At 40.0% G+C, this 20475-nt stretch overlaps 1 protein-coding gene across 9 annotated transcripts in view; it reads right to left on the bottom strand.

Annotated features, from left to right (window-relative positions):
* Positions 1–19898, bottom strand: part of sh3bgr (SH3 domain binding glutamate-rich protein) — a 60423-nt gene extending 40525 nt beyond the window's left edge. For 2 of the 9 annotated variants that reach the window (XM_043701212.1, XM_043701215.1), the window contains exon 1: positions 19616–19894. In XM_043701212.1, the coding sequence (XP_043557147.1) occupies positions 19616–19660 (45 nt within the window). In that variant the 5' untranslated portion in view covers positions 19661–19894. Of the gene's footprint in view, positions 1–15567; positions 15646–19615 lie in introns of those variants that run through there. The other 7 variants (XM_043701218.1, XM_043701217.1, XM_043701220.1 and 4 more) reach the window with 5 other exon arrangements.
* Positions 19899–20475: the final 577 nt, after the last annotated feature.

The raw sequence follows: 20475 nt of genomic DNA, 5'->3' as shown, positions 1-20475 counted from the left end.
TGGAAGAGAACTTGCAGGTGGTTGTGTTCCCCTGTATCTGCTGCCCTTGTCCTTCTAGATGGGGAGTGGTTTTGCTTTTGGAAAGAGCTGTCTAAAGAGCCTTGATAAATTTCTGTTGTGTTGGGAATTATTTGCTTTAAATCAAACAATCTTTTTCATCCAGGAGAGACTTATCCTTGGAAAAAGCTGTCCAGATCATCTTGAAGGCAGGGACCTGGGAAAATCACAAATAAATCCTGAAAGAAACATTTTACTAGATAAGAGCAACAAAATCTATTGGTTTGAAAAAGGTACAAACACACACTAAACTGACATGACAAACCCAACACAACAAAAAAAAAGGCAAAATATAACAGATTTAGCATTAGCATCAGCACTGTGAAACAAAGAAGTCTCTCAAGCAAATAATATTCAGTCATGACAGAGGTGTTTTACTTTTGTAAAATAAAACAATGGACACAGAGGCAAGAAACGTTCCAGGACAGTAGACGTACCAGCCGATACATGGATAAATAACTCTACACAGTAGATTGTCCCTATCTGTGAGAAGAGTGATCCACATTCAAAGATTTCTCTTCTATATTCATGGTAAATCTAGATAAGTAGAAGATTTATCACAACTGACATGACAGAATGTATGTCAATAAGAAAAATACTCAATTTAAGCTTCATATGGTGGAGACTGTCACTGTCCTATCTAACCAAATACTGTGAGTACAGAAGGATGTTACAGTCTACAGCTTTGGTTCAGGTGGAACACCTTGTAGGATTAAAATAATGTTTGCATGTTGCCACAGCAACTAAACAAAAATGTTGACTGGGGCAGTTGGTGGATATGTTGTAAGATAAGTTATAAGGTAATGGATAGGAAAGGGTGAATATTCAGCAAAAGTGAAACAGCTCATTCTGATAGATAACAATGTCACTGGTTGAAACATGTGTCAGGTCAGGCTGACAGCAGTTAGACTCTACCTAATGTAGACATGCCGAAGAATTACTACAACTATATATGGAAAAATAAAGTACATTGTTATCAAAGAGTCTCTTGTGCTGATACCTATTCAAATCCATCCTCCATCAGAGACTGTGGAACAGGGGCAGGAGAACTGGCAGCAGCACTCTACCCCAACCACACTAGTGGTTGGTATCCATGCATCACATCACACTCTAATATGGGGGAGCAATGGGATTCTTAGAACAGTTATCACATTGCAGTGACTTTGAAACCTGTTGAATGAAAGATGAAGAATTTGGTGGGGCTTGATAAAGATTGAGCTACCATAACAAAACAAATTAGCTATTTCCATAATAGAGTCAGACACAAGGCCATACCATCTGGAATCAGTACAACTAGCATAGATCTGATCACAATAGAAAGGCAGCGTATTGTGAGGGATATTGACCTGTCGGGTAACCCAACATCATACTGGGCTTACAAAAATAAAGCATAATTGCTTTTCAACACCAAACCAGTTGAGGTAACTATTCACGTAATAGTGCGGTGAGGAAGGCATATGGCGTACTGGCTTTTATTGGTAGAGGAATTGAGTTCCGGAGTCCTGACATGATGCAGCAGTTGTATAAGACTCTGGTGCGGCCGCATCTGGAATATTGTGTGCAGTTTTGGTCGCCATACTATAGGAAGGATGTGGAGGCACTGGAACGGGTGCAGAGGAGGTTTACCAGGATGTTGCCTGGTATGGAAGGAAGATCGTATGAGGAAAGACTGAGACACTTGGGGCTGTTTTCATTAGAGAAAGGAAGGTTTAGGGGTGACTTGATTGAGGTGTACAAGATGATTAGGGGGTTAGATAGGGTTGACAGTGTGAACCTTTTTCCGCGTATGGAGTCGGGTATTACAAGAGGGCATAGCTATAAATTAAGGTGGGGGGGGTAGATATAGGACTGAAGTTGGGGTAGGTTCTTCACTCAGCGAGTCGTCAGTTCATGGAATGCCTTGCCAGTAGCAGTGGTGGACTCTCCCTCTTTATGGGCATTTAAGCGGGCATTGGATAGGTATATGGAGGATAGTGGGTTAGTATAGGTTAGGTGGGCTTGGATCGGCGCAACATCGAGGGCCAAAGGGCCTGTACTGCGCTGTATTCTTCTATGTTCTATGTAATTCATGTAATATTATATACATTTACCATTTCAAACCTTGATGGACTTAAATTATCATACATAAAATTGCTCATCTGAAGGAATTATCAATGATACATAGGAAAAGAGACGATCTAAGAACAGGAAGCAAGAACAGGCAATTCAGCCCCTGGAGTGTGCTCCACCATTTAATACAATTATGCTGATCTCATTCTGGCCTCAACACTTTCTTGCCTACTCCCCACAACCCATTATTAATTAAAAATCTGTCTGTCCATCTACCTTTTCAAATTTATTTAATGTCCCAATGTCCATCACATTCTGGGGTAGTGAATGACCAAGCCTATAGTTACAAATATTTCAAGAATTAAAACCTACAGATGGAATGAACACGAATTTAAGATTAGACTGGATAACTAGTTACTCTTAATTCACGAGTAACTCCATAGTACTTTCATGCAGTGTATCAGTTCAACCTGTTCTTTCACCTCCAAAACAGCAAATTGCGACTTCAAGCCCTACATTAGCACACAAGTACATAAACAAAGTTGACACTTCCACATTATACTGAGACAGGGTTGCATTGTTGTAGACAGTGCCATTAGGTCAGCGTAATGCACAAAGATCCTGTCAATCCTCTTCAAGTAATACCTGTACTGCTGAAAGAAAAGCAGAGAATAACAATGTGTCAATTGTTGCTTTCCAAAAGAAAGGAATTGGCACATTAATTAAAACAAAATAAAAAAGCTGTTTAGTGGCAGAAAAAGGTATTTGCTGAATTTAGCATTGTTATTTTACAAATTATAAATGGGATGCTTTTAGTGCTGTGTGAACATAGGAAGGAACACAGTATATTTGTGATGATGAATGTACCTCAGTGTTAAGGAGACTGAAAAGAACTTTTCTCTCATAATTGTGTACCTTTAAATTGCCTTGGTTTTTATCTGATACAAAGTCACAGTATCAGGAAGTGGCTAGAACAAGAACAGAAAATAGAACACAACTTTGCAAAGAACTGAATTGTTACTTACAAATCAGTCTGCCTTATGTTTGAACTAATGCTACAGCATAAATCGACTGGTTAAAAGGATACTGCAAGAAAATACCAAAGTCATTTATTCTGATTTCCACCGAAAAAATGCCAATCTTGTCTCTTCTGTAATACAGACCACTTCACCATTATTTGTGGAAAAATGAGATCTACACTCGTGAGAATGAACACTGACAAGCTTTATTATACACAACAGTTTAGAAGGCAAGGCAATAAAGGAAATTGTTCTGGAACTCCATACTCACATTATGATTCACACATGTATTGGGACATAATTTTTAACCGTTTCACCACATTCCACTGCTTGGAATTTTACACCACAGAAGGCAAGGCAATAAAGGAAATTGTTCTGGAACTCCATACTCAGGCTGCAGTTCCATTTGATCTGACACCACTATAACATAGCTCCTTAAGCACATACTCAGTAGCTATTCTTAGAGTAACCTTTTACGTTATATTAATCTGGGGCCATGTTTCCAAACTCCACAAAGGGTTCAAAGTAGTCTAGGAGATTATGCCAAATTCAAATTTATAAAAACATTTACAAAGCTAAAACAAAATAGATGTTTTTGCTTTTCACCAGAGGGAATGGTTACAGTATCACTGAAGTATTAAAAAATGGGAGCCGGATCAGCATTTGGGGGAAGAATTGAACAGAGCAGAACATTAATAGATTTAAATGAGGAAAGATGGACATAAATACAGTGATTGGATCAAATGGCCAGATTTTAAGTCTGTTTATCATTTATATTTTTACTTCATTATTAAAGCACTTTGTGATTTGATTGTAAAGCTGCAAGAGTAAATTGGAAAACAGACATGCAAAGGTTCTGTGACTAGAAAGCCTCATTAAGTAGAGACCACTATAAATACTGCCTCACACAACACTGCCAAAATTGAACAGCAGGCCTGCAGAGATAATTGTCTCAAGTTAAACCAATAAGTTTCCCAAATTAGTTACAGGGCTTCCTACATTACAATAGTGATGATACTTCAAGATTCATATGCCACAGTGATAGTGTCCCTATCTCTGGATCAGAAGGCATGGTGAGTTCAAAGTCCCACCTGCTTCAGAAGTCCCACCTGCAATACAGCACATCTGTGACAGTTTGATTTTTTAAACAATCAACTTCAAAAAGGTGATAGGGCTGTTGTGGTCGTTTCCCTACTTCTGGGCCAAAAGGCCTGAGTTCAAGTCCCACCTGTGCCAGACGTGTATCAATTTTTTTTATTTAAACAAACACTTCAAAAGACGCTAAGGGACTTGTTTGGTGCAGGAGTAGTGTCCCTACTTTTGAACCTGGAGGCCCAGGTTCAGGTCCCACCTGATCCAGAGGTGCGTAATGACATCTCTGAACACACTGATTTTGAAATATTTATTTCAAAAGTACTTCACTGGCTCAAAGTACTTTGCAATGTTCTGAGATTGTTAAAGCTACCACATAAACATACATCCTTCTTCATGTTATGGAGTTAAAAAAAAAACTCCTGATCAGAGACTAGAATGATACTGCTGTACAGGACATTGGTTAGGCCAATTTTGGAATATTGCATGCAATTCTGGTCTCCTTCCTATCGGAAAAGACGTTGTGCAACTTGAAAGGGTTCAGAAAAAGATTTACAAGGATGTTGCCAGGATTGGAGGATTTGAGCTATAGGGAGAGGTTGCATAGGCTCGGGCAATTTTCCCTGGAGCGTTGGAGGCTGAGGGGTGACCTTATAAAGGTTTACAAAATTATGAGGGGCTTGGATTGGATCAATTGACGAAGTCTTTTCCCTAGGGAGGGGGGAGTCCAGAACTAGAAGTTTTAGGGTGAGAGAGGAAAGTTATAGAAGAGACCTAAGGGGCAAGTCTTTCACTCAGAGGGTGGTACGTGTATGGAATGAGCTGCCAGAGGAAGTAGTGGAGGCTAGTACAATTACAACATTTAAAAGGCATCTAGATGGGTATATGAATAGGAAGGGTTTGGAGGGATATGGGCTGGGCGCTAGCAGATGGGACTAGATTTGGTTGGGATATCTGGTCAGCAGGGACAAGTTGTACCGAAGCTGTACATCTCTATGACTCTATGAAGCATATACGCATTTGAACTTGATTCTTTGGATATTAGGAATCTGCAATGGATTCCTCATGTCATTAGATATCTAAATCGCTTACTGACTACCACGCAATTTCAACTGTGAAATACACATACAAAGCAGCTGGAGATCTTTCTGCTCGGACAGCACTGTTTGCATTGATAGATCACAATATTTCCTTGTGCTAATATTCGCATGCTGTTCTCTGCAGTATGTAAATACCAGACACACAATCATTTGGAGTTGAACTACCAAGATGACAACCCTTTTAATCTTACAGAAGCAAAAGCTCAGCAAAATCTATTTAAGAAGTTACTCTTGAAAATACTTCGTGACTATTCTTGCAGAACGAAGCTATCTTGGTTATCCATTAAATGTTACAGCACTGAAGATCATTTTTCTCTACAAGCTCTCTTTTCCAGTGTCAATCACCTGCTTGTTTCCCAGCCCCATATTTTCCCTCTAAGTAATTTGGATTAATGATGTCTGTTCCACCCAAGATGAAGAACATCATCCAGATTTGCAATTTGTGCCTCAGGGTCATTCGTGGAACAAAGGGAAAAACACTATATTAAATGTTGAACAATTGTTACAGTGCAGGAGGACACCATTCAGTCCATCATGACTGCGTTGGCTCGGAGTACTTGAACTTCATGTCAAGCTCCTGCCTTTTCCAGCAACACTACACAGTTGATGATTATTTAAATTAAATACAAGACCCTTTTGAATGCCTCAATTACACCTTCCTCCTCCAAACTCCCGGGCAATGTATTTCCAAATCTGGATTATTCACAGAGAAAGTTTTGCTCACCTCACATTTGCTTCTTTCGCAAAACTCTTTAAAATACCTCAGGGCATGGTTGGTAACATGGGACTGGGATATCATAGCGAGAACAGAAACATGGGAGGTACAGGACTGGCATCTCAATGTTCTAGGATAGAGATACAATAGGAAGGATAGAAAGGTAGGTAAGAGGAGGGGGGGACTGGCGTTTTTGCTTAGGGAAAACATCACTGCTGTACCTGGAGAAGATATTCTTAGGGGGATCATCAAGTGAAGCTATATAGATGGTACTGAGAAATCAGAAGGGGATGATCATTTTTGATGGGATTGTACTAGAAGGTAACCATATGGAACGAATTGCCAGACAAAGCAGTAGAAGCAGGTGCCATGACAACACTTAAAAGACATTTGGAAAAATACATAAACAGGAAGGGTTTAGAGGGATATGGGCCAAATACAAGCAAATGTGAGTCCACAAAAAGCTGGACAACAATTTAGAATTTATAACACAGAAGGATGTACTTCAGCCCAAAAGGTTCATAACAGTGTTCATGTTTGACATTAGCCTTCTTATACCTTACCTCATGTAACCTTATCTGTGGGTCCTTTCTTCCTCATATTTGTCCCTTAACAGGACCTTTATGTTATTTACCTTAGGCACTCCAAAAGGTTATTAAATTCTACATCCTACCCACCCACTAAGTCAATAGTTATTTATAATTGAGAGAGAGAGCGAGCTAAACATTTTTGTATCTCTTGTTTACAAATGTAATTTGCAATATTCAAAGATTTCTTTTACAAAAGGTTGAACAAAGTATGCTTTTAAAAAACATTCTCAAGGATGTGGTTTGAAAAAGTCGACAGAGATGTTTCATTTCTTCCCAGCTGGGCATGGACTACATCCAATCATTGCCATGAAGATGGTGGGCATGAATGCCTAAAGTTGCAAGAAGCAATGTAAATGTTCAGAGCAACTAGTTTCAAGTCCTCAGAAGTAAAGATGGGCTTTGTTCCTTAAATATGCCTCGAGTTTAGTTGGATTCTTGTCAGCCATAATATAGAAAAGGTTTATCAAAATGACAGTTAAGACTTAGGTTTAGAATTAGCAGCACAGCATTACTGGTCTCTTTTTTCCTCCTTTTCAAGTGCAAACAGTATTCTTGGAATACTCAATATGTGACTATTTGCATTATGACTGAAAAAGAACGCTTCTGCTAGTCCGACAATTTGCAAGAACTGAAGCAATAATCTCTTACCAGATTGATAAATACAACAGTGAAGAGATTGTACTGTTCAAATCAAACTGTTACTATCAACCCTTTTATTTGTAGTATTGTGAGCATTGCAATAAGACCTGCAAATTGGCTCATCTTGTATTTAGAATTTTTTTTATATTAACAGGATACTATTCTGACCAACTATTGACCACTAATTTCTTATTTCCTTTTGAAGATCAGCTAACTATTAAGTCATATTAATATTAGCCTTTTCATAAACATATTATTTCTGCAAAAGCATAAGTACTGATGACACCATTAGCACAGAATTAATGAACATATAAAGAGACCTTGTCATATAGCTACTTAACCTGTGGGTAAGTGCATTAATGTCATAAGTATAAACATTCTAGTATTTCAGTGCTGTTACAAAGTCAGGATTGAGAACTAATGTCAAGCTATTTTGTTCTGCTATTAATCAGTATAAACAAAACTATTCAAAAACAAAGTCAAAGCTGTTAACTTTCACACATTAAAATGGAATGGTTCCAAACAATTAAACAGAGTTGCAGCAACTGCCAAGAAAGACTCAAGAAAAGTGTTCCTGATCCTCCAACAAATTAGTAGTTACTGTATACAGACACTCTTGCAATATCACTAGCTCCTCCATATGAGCTAAAGCAGCAAATTGTACAAAACACTCTTACTATACTTCAACATCATTGTAATTCATAGAATCATAGAACATCTACTGTGCAGAAGCATGCCACTTGGCCCATGAAGTCACACTGACCCTCCAAAGAGTATCCCACCCCGCCACACTGCCACCCTATTCCCTGTAACCTTGCATTTCCCATGGCTAATCCAACTAGCCTGCACATCTTTGGACTGTGGGAGGAAACCGGAGCACTTCGAGGAAACCCACATAGACATGGGGAGAATGTCTGTGTGGAGTTTGCACAGCCACCAGAGAGTGAACCCGGATCCCTGGAACTATGTGGCAGTGGCGCTAACCACTGAGCCACCGTGCCATCATTGAAATAGTACTGACGTTTTTGCACTCAATTGTTGCCACTTCATTTATTTTGTCATTGTTTATGTACATCTCTGAACAATAACTTCAGTACATTTTACTACTTCTTTGGCTGTCATGTTTTAGTGTTTGAGACATTGTAGACTCTGTTGCACTGGATATGCAATATACTAGGCTAATTTAATTACTGTATTTAATCTCAATATAAAATTAAAAGGACTCAAAAAATGCAAAGAACAGTACACCTCACAGAATGGGACAAATAGCTACTCTGGTTGTTGCTGCTGTTTCGTCCTCAAAAAATCTCTTAAGATTGTCAAACATGATTTCACATGCATGTTGTCATGCTGACTTGACTCAAATTATATATTTCTCTGCTGTCATATACTTTATTACAGACTGTAACATTTTCCCACTAACAGGTGTTAAGCACTTTTCACGGTGGAAGATACCAGCAGCATTTGACAAATCCAAGAGCTAGGGGGAGGAGGTTAGTGCACTTGCCATTACTAAGGATAAAGTTTGGGGAAGCTGAAAGGTCTGAAGGTGGATAAGTTACTCAGACCAGAGGGACAACACCCCAGGGTTCTGAAAGACATAGCTGAGGAGATTGTAGAGGCATTGGTGGCAACTGTCCAGGAAGTGCTGGAATCAGGGAGGGTCCCAGAGGACCAGAAAATGGCTAACCGAACGCACCTGTTTAAGGAGAGAGGGAGATAGCAGACAGGAAACAGGCAGGTTCGCCTGACCTCAATCACTGATAAGATGTTAAAGTCTATTATTAAGAATGAGATTGCAGGCTTCATAGCAAAACAGGGCTGAGTCAGCAGGCTTTATCAAGGGGTGTTCATGCCCAACATATCTGCTGGAATTCTTTGAGAAGGTAATGTGCACTTAGACAAAGGAGAGCCAGGGGACTTAATTTGAGGAAGGCCTTTGAGAAGGTGCTGCACAGAAGGCTGTTAAACAACATAACAGCCCATGGTGTTATCGGCATGGTACTGACATGGATTAGCTGACTTTTAGAAGGCAGAAAGTGGGGACAAAGGAGTCTTTTTCAGGATAACAGCTGTTGGCTAGTCGAGTTACTCAGGGGTCTGTGTTACACATATTACACATTATCAATCTGGACAAAAAAAAGGGCATGGCTGCTAAGCTTACAAATGACACAAAGACAGGTAGTGATGAGGAAGCAAGGAGTTGCTGAATAACATGCACAGGTGAGGAGAATGGGCAAAGAAATGGCAGATGGAATACAATGCGGAAATGTTTGGGAAGTCTGACTTGGGAGCTCTAGTTCAGGACTGTCTTAACATTCAGTAGGCAGTGAGGAAGGTAAGTGCAATGTTAGCATATATTTCAACAGGGCAAGAATACAAGGATAGAGATGTACTGCTGAGACGCTAAGGCTGTGTTCAGACTGCATTTGGAATCAGGTGAGCAGTTTTAAGCCCTGTATCTAATGAAGGATAGGCTAGTCTTGATTCGGGGGATGACTGGCTTGTCATATGAGGAATGGTGTTAAAAAATGTGGTGCTGGAAAAACACAGCAGGATAGGCAGCATCCAAGGAGCAGGAGAATTGACGTTTCGGGAATAAGCCCTGAAGAAGGGCTTATGCCCAAAACATCGATTATCCTGCTCCTCGGATGCTGCCTGGCCTGCTGTGTTTTTCCAGCAGCACATTTTTCAACTCTGGTCTCCCACCATCTGCAGTCCTCACTTTCTCCTATATGAGGAATGGTTGAAGACTCTGGGTCTGCACCCAATAGAGTTTAGAAGGATGAGGGGAGGGATATACAGCCACAGAGTCAGAGAGATATACAGCACAGAAACAGACACTTCAGTCCAACTCGTCCACAACAACCAGATATCCTAAATTAATCTAATCCCATTTGCCAGTGTTTAGCCCATATCCCTCAAACCCCTTCTTATTCATATACCCCTCCAGATTCCTTTCAAATGCTGTAATTGTACCAGCTTCCACCACTTCCTCTGGCAGCTCATTCCATATACACACCACCCTCTCCATGAAAATGTTGCCCCTTAGATTTAAAAAGGACCATTCCCCTCACACCTTAAACCTATGCCCTCTAGTTCTGGATTCCACCAATCTGGGGTGAAGACATAGAGCATTACAGTGCAGTACAGGCCCTTTGGCCCTCGATGTTGCGCCAACCTGTGGAAGCAACCTGAAGCCCATCTATCCTACAGTATTCCATTTTCATCCATATGTTTATCCAATGACCATTTAAATGCCCTTAAAGTTGATGTGTCTACTACTGTTGCAGGCAGGGCATTCCACGCCCCTTCTACTCTCTGATGTCAGAGACCACCTGAGATCTGTCCAATACCTGTCACCTCTCTTGCCAGCCATTAACATCCAAGGAAAACGGCTCTCACTGTCCACCCTATCTGACCCTCTGATTATCTTATCTAATGTCTCAATTAAGTCACCTCTCATCTTTCTCTCTAACGAAAATATGCTCAAGTCCCTCAGCCTTTCCTCATAACACTTTTCCTCCATACCAGGCAACATCCTAGTAAGTCTCCCCTGAACTTTTCTAAAGCTTCCACAAACTTCCAATAATGCAGTGACCAGAACTGTATGCAATACTCCAAGTGCAGCCAAACCAGAGTTCTGTACAGCTGCAGCATGACCTCATGGCTCCGAAACTCGATCCGTCCACCAATAAAAGCTAATACACCGCATCCCTTCTTAACAACCCTTTCAACCTGGGTGGCAACGAGACCTCTCTGGGGTAAAAACAATGACTGCAAATGCTGGAAACCAGATTCTGGTTTCTAACTGGCCTAATGGTACAATTCTTGGTAGTGTAGATGAGCAGAGAGATCTCATTCTGGATCAGTGGTGCTGGAAGAGCACAGCAGTTCAGGCAGCATCCAAGGAGCAGCGAAATCGACGTTTTGGGCAAAAGCCCTTGAACCCACAGAAGGTCAGTGTGGGATTTGAGAAACCCTTCAATTTGGGATGAGGCCTAGCCAGGCAGGATTCTGCTCCAATTCTGCAAATCTACAATTCAGTGCAGCCACTGAATTGTAGATTTGCAGCGTTGGATCAGAATCCTGCCTGGCTAGGCCTCATCCCAAATTGAAGGGTTTCTCAAATCCCACACTGACCTTCTGTGGGTTCAAGGGCTATTGCCCGAAATGTCGATTTCGCTGCTCCTTGGATGCTGCCTGAACTGCTGTGCTCTTCCAGCACCACTGATCCAGAATGAGATCTCTCTGCTCATCTACACTACCAAGAATTGTACCATTAGGCCAGTACTCTTTATTCCTGTTGCTCTTTCCAAAGTGAATCACTTCACACTTTTCCACACTAAACTCCATTTGCTACCTCTCAGCCCAGTTCTGCAGCTTATCTACATCCCTCTATAACCTGCAATATCCACAACTTCACCAACCTTACTCCATCTGCTAGTTTACTAACCCATTCTTCTACGCCCTCATCCAGATCATTTTTAAAAATGACAAACAGCTGTGGACACAAAACAAATCCTTGCGGTGCATCACTAGTAACTGAACTCCAGGATGAACATTTCCCATCAACCACCACCCTGTCTTCTTTCAGTTAGGCAATTTCTGATCCAACCACAAAATCACCCTCAATCCCATGCCTCCCTATTTCGTGCAATAGCCTACCATAGGGAACTTTGTTAAACACCTTAGTGAAATCCATATACACATCAACTGCTTTACCCTCATCCACCTGTTTGGTCACCATCTCAAAGAACTCTAAGGTTTGTGAGGCATGACCTACTCTTCACAAAACTGTGCTGACTATCCCTCATCTTTTCTTTTCTAAATGATTATAAATCCTATCTCTTATAACCTTTTCTAACAATTTACCCACAAACGAAGTAAGGCTCACTGGTCTTTAATTACCAGCATTGTCTCTACTCCATTTCTTGAACAAGACCTTGTCTATTTACCTTGTCTTACCAAATAAACATTGTCGATTTACCCTATTCATGCCCCTCATGATTTTATAAACCTCAATAAGGTCACCCCTTCAATGCACCGGGGAAAATAGCCCCAGTCCATTCAGCCTCTCCCTATAGCTCAAACCCTCCAACTCCAGAAACATCCTTGTAAATCTTTTCACTGGCCTAACCAATGTTTGTCCAGCCACAACATGACTTCCAACTCTGATACTCAATGCACTGACAAAGTCAAGCATACTAAAACACCTTCTTCATTATCCTATCTACCTGCGACTCCACTTCCAAGGAACTATGAACCTGCACTACAAGGTCTTTGTTCAGCAACACTCCCCAGGACCTTACCATTAAGTGTATAAGTCCTCCCATGAGTTGCCTTTTTAGAATGCAGCCCCTCAAATTTATTTAAATGAAACTCCATCTGCCACTCTTCGCCTATCTGATCAAGATCCTGTTGAACTTTCAGGTAATATTCTTCACTGTCCACTACATCTCCTGAAACTTACAGAATACCAAGACGTCTGGATAGAGTGAATGTGGAGAATATATTTCTACCAGCAGGAGAGACTAGGACTTGAGAGCACAGCCCCACAGAGTGAAGGAATAACCCTTTAGCCATGAGATGAGAAGGAATTTCTTCAGTGTATCTGTGGAACTCATTGCCATAGAAGACTGTGGAGGCCAAGTCATTCAGTGTATTTAAGTAAAAAGTTCTTGATTAGTAAGGGAATCAAGGGTTTATGGGTACTCGGCAGGGTGAATGGAGTTGAGAAATATATCAGCCATAATCAAATGGTAGGAGCAAACTCAATGGGCCAAATGGCCTAATCCTGTTCCAATATCTTATGGTCTTATCATCATAATTAATACAAAAAGTCTCATATATCCAAAAGTGTCACTGACAGGTCAGCCTACATTATATGCTCAATTATATTGCTAGTTGACTGCACAACCATCTAAGCTGAAACTTTATTGCTGGAACAGCACAGCAGGTCAGGCAGCATCTAGGGAATGACTGCACAACCATCTAACTCAAAAGTAAGACTGCCAACACCATAGTATGATAATACAATGAGATCTGAGAAATAACCATCCAGTTCATTCTTTCTACATCACTATTCAAACTGTACTTATATGTATGTAATTATCCCCCCCATGTCACCTCGTTTAAAATTGAAGTAACAATTGTTTCAGAGAAAAGTGATAATGTGTACAGGGTTCTGATGTTATATTAATCGCATTTCCCCTACATAATGGCAATCATGTCCAAGGACCTCACTGCATAGCCAACAACTGGTTCATCTTCATTACTGACATTTGTTTTAAGCGTGTACATTTGTGCCTCCACAGACATTGTAAAAATAAAGACAGAAAATATTTGATACAGTAATGGGTTATTAAGTAATAAATGACTTTTTGGGCTGAGGGGGTGTGCGGCTCTAGTTTAACTCAGCAGACACAAGGAATAATGTCTGAGTCAGTGGCAGTGCGCCCAAGTAGTTAACTTGCCAAACTGTTGATTCTTTAGGGATGTCTCCAACCTGACTCTGGGAATAAATGCTGTGTTGCAAACTGCAAGCATTTTCTTTATTTGGAAACCAATAACCTTCTAATATTATACAACTGAGTCAGGCTCAAGTGCTTTGTGACAAGAGACCTGTAAATCAAAATAAGCTGAGACGCTAATAACTTCAACAGAAATGATCAAGATTGTGGTGGCATTTGTGTAGGTCAGTAGATTAAAGGAACAGGGAATTAACAAAGGTTAACATGATCAACAGTAACAAGTGTGCGCATTTGGATTCAGGTTTCAAAGTTTCAGATGAACGGAGGTTTATTTCCTAAACTTGTTTAGAAATGCTATGACACACCTCTGTGGCAGGTGGCACTGGAACTCAGGCCTCCTGACCCAGTGATAAGGACATTAAACTCAGGAGAACACTTTCAACAGAAATGCCTTGCCGAATTTAAACAGGTTGAACAGTCAATTCCAGTTCTACACACCTTGGGTTAAGATACAAATTCAAAGCGGGCATCTGGATATGAACCTAATACCTCCTGATTTGCAGTCAAATGGTCTACTACTGAGCTATACTCACCTCTGAACTGAAGTTTAAAAGAATTAAGGTTGATTGGGAAGCTAGACAAATATTCAAGTCATTAACCTTTAATTGATGTGGACTCACATTGAGGTTTCTATGGCATGAGATGGGAATGAAAACAAGCAAAATCACAAATCGTAAATACATGGTGCAAAAATCAGCTCAATTTGAAATTGGATCACAGTGCAAACACCAACAGTTCACTGACCTCTTCTTTTGCTCTGCAATGGTGCCTCAGTTTTCAAAACAAATTTGCTCAATATCATTTAAAATGAATGTGGCTCATTTGAGTTCATCACTCCAGAATACCATTTTCTCATCACAACTTTTAAGATATACCTGAAGCGGGAGATCCTTGGCATTACATCCGATGCAAAAAACAATGGACCAGAATTCCAATTCCAAAAACTCACATTTGGCTCAAAACATTAACTGTTTCTCTCTTCACATATGTTGTCAGGCCTACTGAAATTCACCAGCACTTTGTGCGCTAGTTTTCGACCCATGTAATGTACATGTTAATGATTTGTAACTAAATTCTTTGCTTTCACCATTAACATAAAACTAGACAGTCTGAGTCAAAGTCTGGTTGGCAAACAAATTTGTGTAGCTCAGGACTTTACAAAACAAAGCCACACTTTTTGGTTTCTTCCAGCATCTATGACTGTCTTGCATCTCAAGATACCTTCTCAGTAACACCGTCAGGCTGAATCAGATGGTACACAATATTCCCATCTATTTTAATTTTGACCTAATCTTAATCTGGTAGTTTCAATAGTATGTCTTCTTTGACAATGTTTTCCTCTTGCATTCCTTCCTCTGCCATTGAAATCCAAAATATGCACCTTCAGCATTTAAAGGTTGATTTCTTAAACGTCCTTCCAACTACATTCATTTTATCAGTTTTAATGCAACATTCAATGTATCCAATTCTCTGAAACCCAAGCTTAAGTCAAATACTATTCACTCGCAATGTCTCATGTTAAGCCTTGATATTTCCTGATTCTGAACAATGATTTCAAATGTCTTGCAATTATTTAAAAAAAAAACACACCAGGCCTTGAACCCTTCTTTTATGATAAGCTATGCCAGTCCAAATAGTCATGCTTTGACCCTGACTCACTGCTTGCCAGGTTTTCAGTCAATAAATCAGCAAGGTTCAATTCAATTCCATTTCATTAAACAATATTACACAGTTACACTGTAAACAGATAAAGTATCCATACACTAGACTTACAAAGATAAACCGGATTCTGCTTTCTCTCAACATTTAAGTGAGCACTTTGCACAGAGACCTCTGAACAGGAAGTGGCTATAGGAACAATGGCAGATCATTTCCCGTTCCCTGGCTCAGGGTACTAAGATCAACTCTAGTAAAACAAACCTCTGCCATCCAAATCACCTAATTTAAAAGCTAATAAACCCTGGAACTTCCTGGTCTATGAGACAGTGATAGGTAAAACGTGATGAGTTGAACCATAAATTCATTAAAGGAAGAATTTTTTTTTTTAAATCTTACAACAACTGAATTTTGGAAACAGATTAACTTTTACTTTATGTCTCTGGGAATTAAAGAGCCAGGCACAATTAATGTATTGAAAAGGAAGTTAGACTGCAACTTGACATGTAGAGTTACAGGGAGAAGGCAAGCGATTGGCATTGTGTGCAATGCTTATTTGGAGTGGTGATACGAATTTGGTGAGCCAAATGGCCTCCTCCCATGCTGAAATAATTTTGTTGTGTTGCAATCACTCTGTAATATTACAAACAGCCTAATTGTGGACTGCAGTATGAATTAAAAATACAAATAAAACAATTAGTTAATTACATCATTCTTCTCACTAACCCCATCCCCCAAATCATACAAATTACATTTTTAAAAACAATGTTTTTTTCCCCCAATGTGGACACCTGAAACATGCATTGCTTAATGCAGGTCATCTTTAAATAGATTGCTGTAGACCATCTTCCTGAACTATAACAGCCTGCAAATCTTTTTATTCAGGTTATCTTTACCCAAGAGAAAATAGGTCTCAAGAGTGAAAAATTAACATAATAGGAAAGCCAAAGGACATACTTTTAAAAATGTAAACAGGCTCATCACTTGAAGTAGTCATGCCTCAGTATCAGTATTTCATAAAACAGATACAACTTTGACAGATCATTGGGTCCCTTTTACAATACCAACAATGATCACAATTCCATCAAGAAATCATGAGATTACAGGCAGCTTGTTTTAGGGAAGAAGTAGATGGAATTCTGCTTATTTTAGCATTGGTGTTGCAATTATCAAAAAAACACAATGTTAACAAACACACCTCATAAACTGCATTAAAATACATAAATAGTCAGAAAGCAACAATGAATCTTTTATTCACGTGCAACATCTAAAATTTGAATGTTTGACAGTTGGAGTACAAAATGGAGAAATACAATACTTCTTGCTCTCTTCCCAAAAATACTTTCAGAAGAAAATCAACTGAAACCTCTTGTAGTCGTAAAACCGATTTCCTAGTCACGTAAACTTCATGTGTTTCCCCCACCCCACCCATCAACTTCATTAAGAGAAACATTTTATCTGGTTATTACCATATTACAGTTTAATGGAATTTTCTAAATGCAAATTTGCTGCCACATTTCAATGTTACAACAGACAACACTTCAAAACGTCACTCATTGGATGTCTCAAACATCTTTCCAGACAATGGTTGTGAAAGGTGCTAGAAAAATGAAAGCCTATATAATAAGTCTTTCTTCAAGTTAATAATTTTTCCTTAGTTTGAAAGTAAACCGAAGTGAGAACTCCACTTGAATTGATCCAAAACTTCATGACTTGATCTTGTTTGGCCTGTCACTTCACATCATCCATGCAACAATGACTGCATTTTAATGTTGTTTCATTGGCTGTAAACTTTGTTGGTACATCCTGAGATCATGAATGGCTCACCACATGTTTTTAAACAATTGACAGTGGTTGCAAGATGTCCATTTGGCTGTATTTTAAACCAGAATGGTTTGAAATTCAAATTTCATCATCTGCTGTAAAAGACCACAAGCACTGTAATCTTAGAGCAACAACTTGTATCTTATATAGCACCTTTTAACATGGTGAAACATTCCATGGCACTTTAATGGAATGGTTTCTAAGGAAATTGTGACACTGCCTCAGTAAATACGTTATGAGGACAGTAACATGGTTAAAGAGGTAGAAGCAGTGTCTTAAAGTAAGGTGGAGGAGAAGTAGAGGCATTTAAGGAGGGAATTAGAGCTTGAGGCCTTAGCTATTGAATGCATGGCTTATCGTGAAACAACAGTGAAAACTGGGGATGAAATTTGGATCCAAAATAGGTCAGAGAACACAGTGATTGGGACTTTGTGTGAGGTCGTCAGCAAATAGAGCCTTTCATGATCTTAGGATGTGCCAGTCACTGTTGTATAAATGATGTATAGTGACAGGCCAAACAAGACCAAGTCTGGAAGTCACAAAGTCTTGGATCAGGAATTCAAATTGGAGTCCACATTTCGCTATATTTTCAAACTAAGGAGAAATTATTAACTTGAAGACAGACTTATAAATGTTTTCATTTTTAAGTAAATCTGTCATCCTCACCTGGTTTTGACTACAAATGACTCCAACTAGGAGAAACGGAGGAGTGCAGATGCTGTAGAGTCAGAGGGTCAAAAAATGTGGTGCTGGACAAAGCACAGCAGGTCAGATTAAGGGCTTATGCCTGAACTGTCAACTCTCCTGCTCCTCAGATGCTGCCTGAGCTGCTGTACTTTTTGCACCACCACACTTTTCAACTACAAATGACTGCAGACCCACAGCAATGTGACTAACTCTTCAGTGCCAAACAGGCAATTGGGGATAGACAATAAATGCTGGCCTAGCCAGTGATATCCAAAGTTTAATATAAAACAAAGAACTGCAGATGCTGGAAATTTGAAACACAAACAGAAATTGCTAGAGAAACTCAGCTGGTCTGGCAGCATCTTTGGGGACAAAGCTGAGTTAATGTTTTGCGACAGGTGACTCAGTTCTGATAAAAAAAACTAGAGGACTGGGCTGTACTTAACCTCAAAACTAAAACAGAACTGGAGATTTGAAACAAAAACAAACTGCTGGCAAAAAATCAGTTGGCCCGGTATCATGAGGAATAGCAAAGTTAACATCCAATCCAGTTTCTCAGAACTCAAGAGTCACCAATCAAAAAAAAACGTAACCTCTGCCTTCTCCCCACAGATGCTGCCAGACCAGCTGAGTTTCTCCAGCATTTTTGTGTTTAAGTTTCCCATACTTGCTCTCACTCTCAATAAGCAAATGTGTAGTTTTTAGGCTGGGCACCTTCTGATCATTTTAATAGTTAAGACTTTAAAAGTCCACTCCCATGTAATTTAGAAATAAACTGTTATCTGCTGTAGAATCCAAGCAGGAAAATCAAAAGCAGTTTTATTCTTTGCCCTTCACTTAAGGTTTGTGTTTTATGCCATTAACCAACAAGGCTTAATGCAAATGATATTTTAAAGATGAAAAATAGTTCATTTAAAATTACATTTTTACTTCGGTTTTCCCTCCTCTTTTGAAACCACTGAATGCATGATGGAATACAACTTCACCGATATCATTGTTTATTAATATAATCAGCGCAAGTTGTTCTTCAAATACACATTTTCAGCGCGTTAACAGGTAATAATCAGGCACAGAAACCCTGCTGAAACAAGCCATCACTTCTCCCCCAGAAACAACACTCTCGTTGAGATCAAATAACTCGGCATGGGTACATAGACACATTGCCAAAAAGGATCACTGGACCAGGACTCCAAAAGACGAGTTTTTCTTCCCTAGCCCTGGAGTACAGTATTGAAAGTTTTTGCAACAGCCGCAGAATGAACTGTGCTGAGGTCAACCAATTCAGAGATCAGTGACACATTGCGAAACCTTGTACAGCTCAGTCACCATTGTCTTTAGCATCGTGGAAGCCTAAAATCTATTCTCTGCAACCGATTATATACAGTTGTCGCCTTATTATAACACACCGTTTAAATGCAAGATAATTCATAAATTAATGCAGGTTTGTTTAGTTCAAAATTTCGTCCAAATTGTGAGAAAGTAACTTTGAGTTCTGGAAGATTCTCTGCACACTATCTGAGTGGGGAAGTGTCTGTGTTTGACTGATTGCTGGTCAATGTCTGGTATGTATTATCAGCTGTGCTCGATATAAAAATAAACGCAGCTCCTCCACAGTGAATGGAGACAAAAAAAACTTAAAACAAGCCTCACTTACCGCGGTAGAACCGGACTGGCTTGCAATAAAGACCTTGATCACCATGGCTTCTCAACGTCGACACCGCCTCCGACCAAAGAAATAAAGGGAAAAACAAAAAAAAAGGCAGAGGTGGCAAAAATATCTGCAACGAATTGAACCTGGCAGGTTCCCACCCATGCACAGACAAGCAGCTTCAGCGTAGCCCAGGGGAGTCCCGCTACAGGAGAACGAAAACCCACCCTCTTTCCATTAGGAGCGCTCTGATTGGTCGCCAACAGCACAGCTACAAGCGCACCGATGACAGTCCTGCTCATGAGTGGCCAAGCGCCCCGTCAATCGTACCCCCCCCTCCTCCCAACAAGCATTGCCTCTCCACAGCCGGGTGTGAAGTTGCGCTCCCTCCCTATATGGCAAGTGAAGGGCACAAACCAATAAGATCGTAGGACCGCAACTGCAGAGGTGTAGTTAGTGCAAGTTTAGAGCAGTTTGCATATATTTTTAAATAATCTAAAATTTTGTCCCTGATGGTTAAAGCACCAAGAGGAAAGGTTCTCGAAGAAGCATTTATTTAGCTTATCGATTGAAAAAAAACAGGAGCAAGCGATTTCCATTCCAGCTCGTGAAATGGGGCTTATCGCGGAAACGGGCTGATTGATAAGTCAAGATAGATAAAACATCTGCTAGTACCGTATTCAAATTAGAAAGAAAACAAACTAGGACTGTACACTAGGTATAGGTATACTAGCCCTTCCTGAAGAAGGGCTCATGCCCGGAACGGCGATTCTCCTGCTCCTCGGATGCTGCCTGACCTGCTGCGCTTTTCCAGCAACACATTTTCAGCTCTGATCTTCAGCTCTGATCTCCAGCATCTGCAGTCC

The sequence above is a fragment of the Chiloscyllium plagiosum genome, chromosome 12 (assembly GCF_004010195.1).
Source record: "Chiloscyllium plagiosum isolate BGI_BamShark_2017 chromosome 12, ASM401019v2, whole genome shotgun sequence".
In the NCBI taxonomy this organism is placed as follows: Eukaryota; Metazoa; Chordata; class Chondrichthyes; order Orectolobiformes; family Hemiscylliidae; genus Chiloscyllium; species Chiloscyllium plagiosum.
Note: the sequence above shows the minus strand (reverse complement) of the source record. Positions and strands in the feature narration are given on the sequence as shown.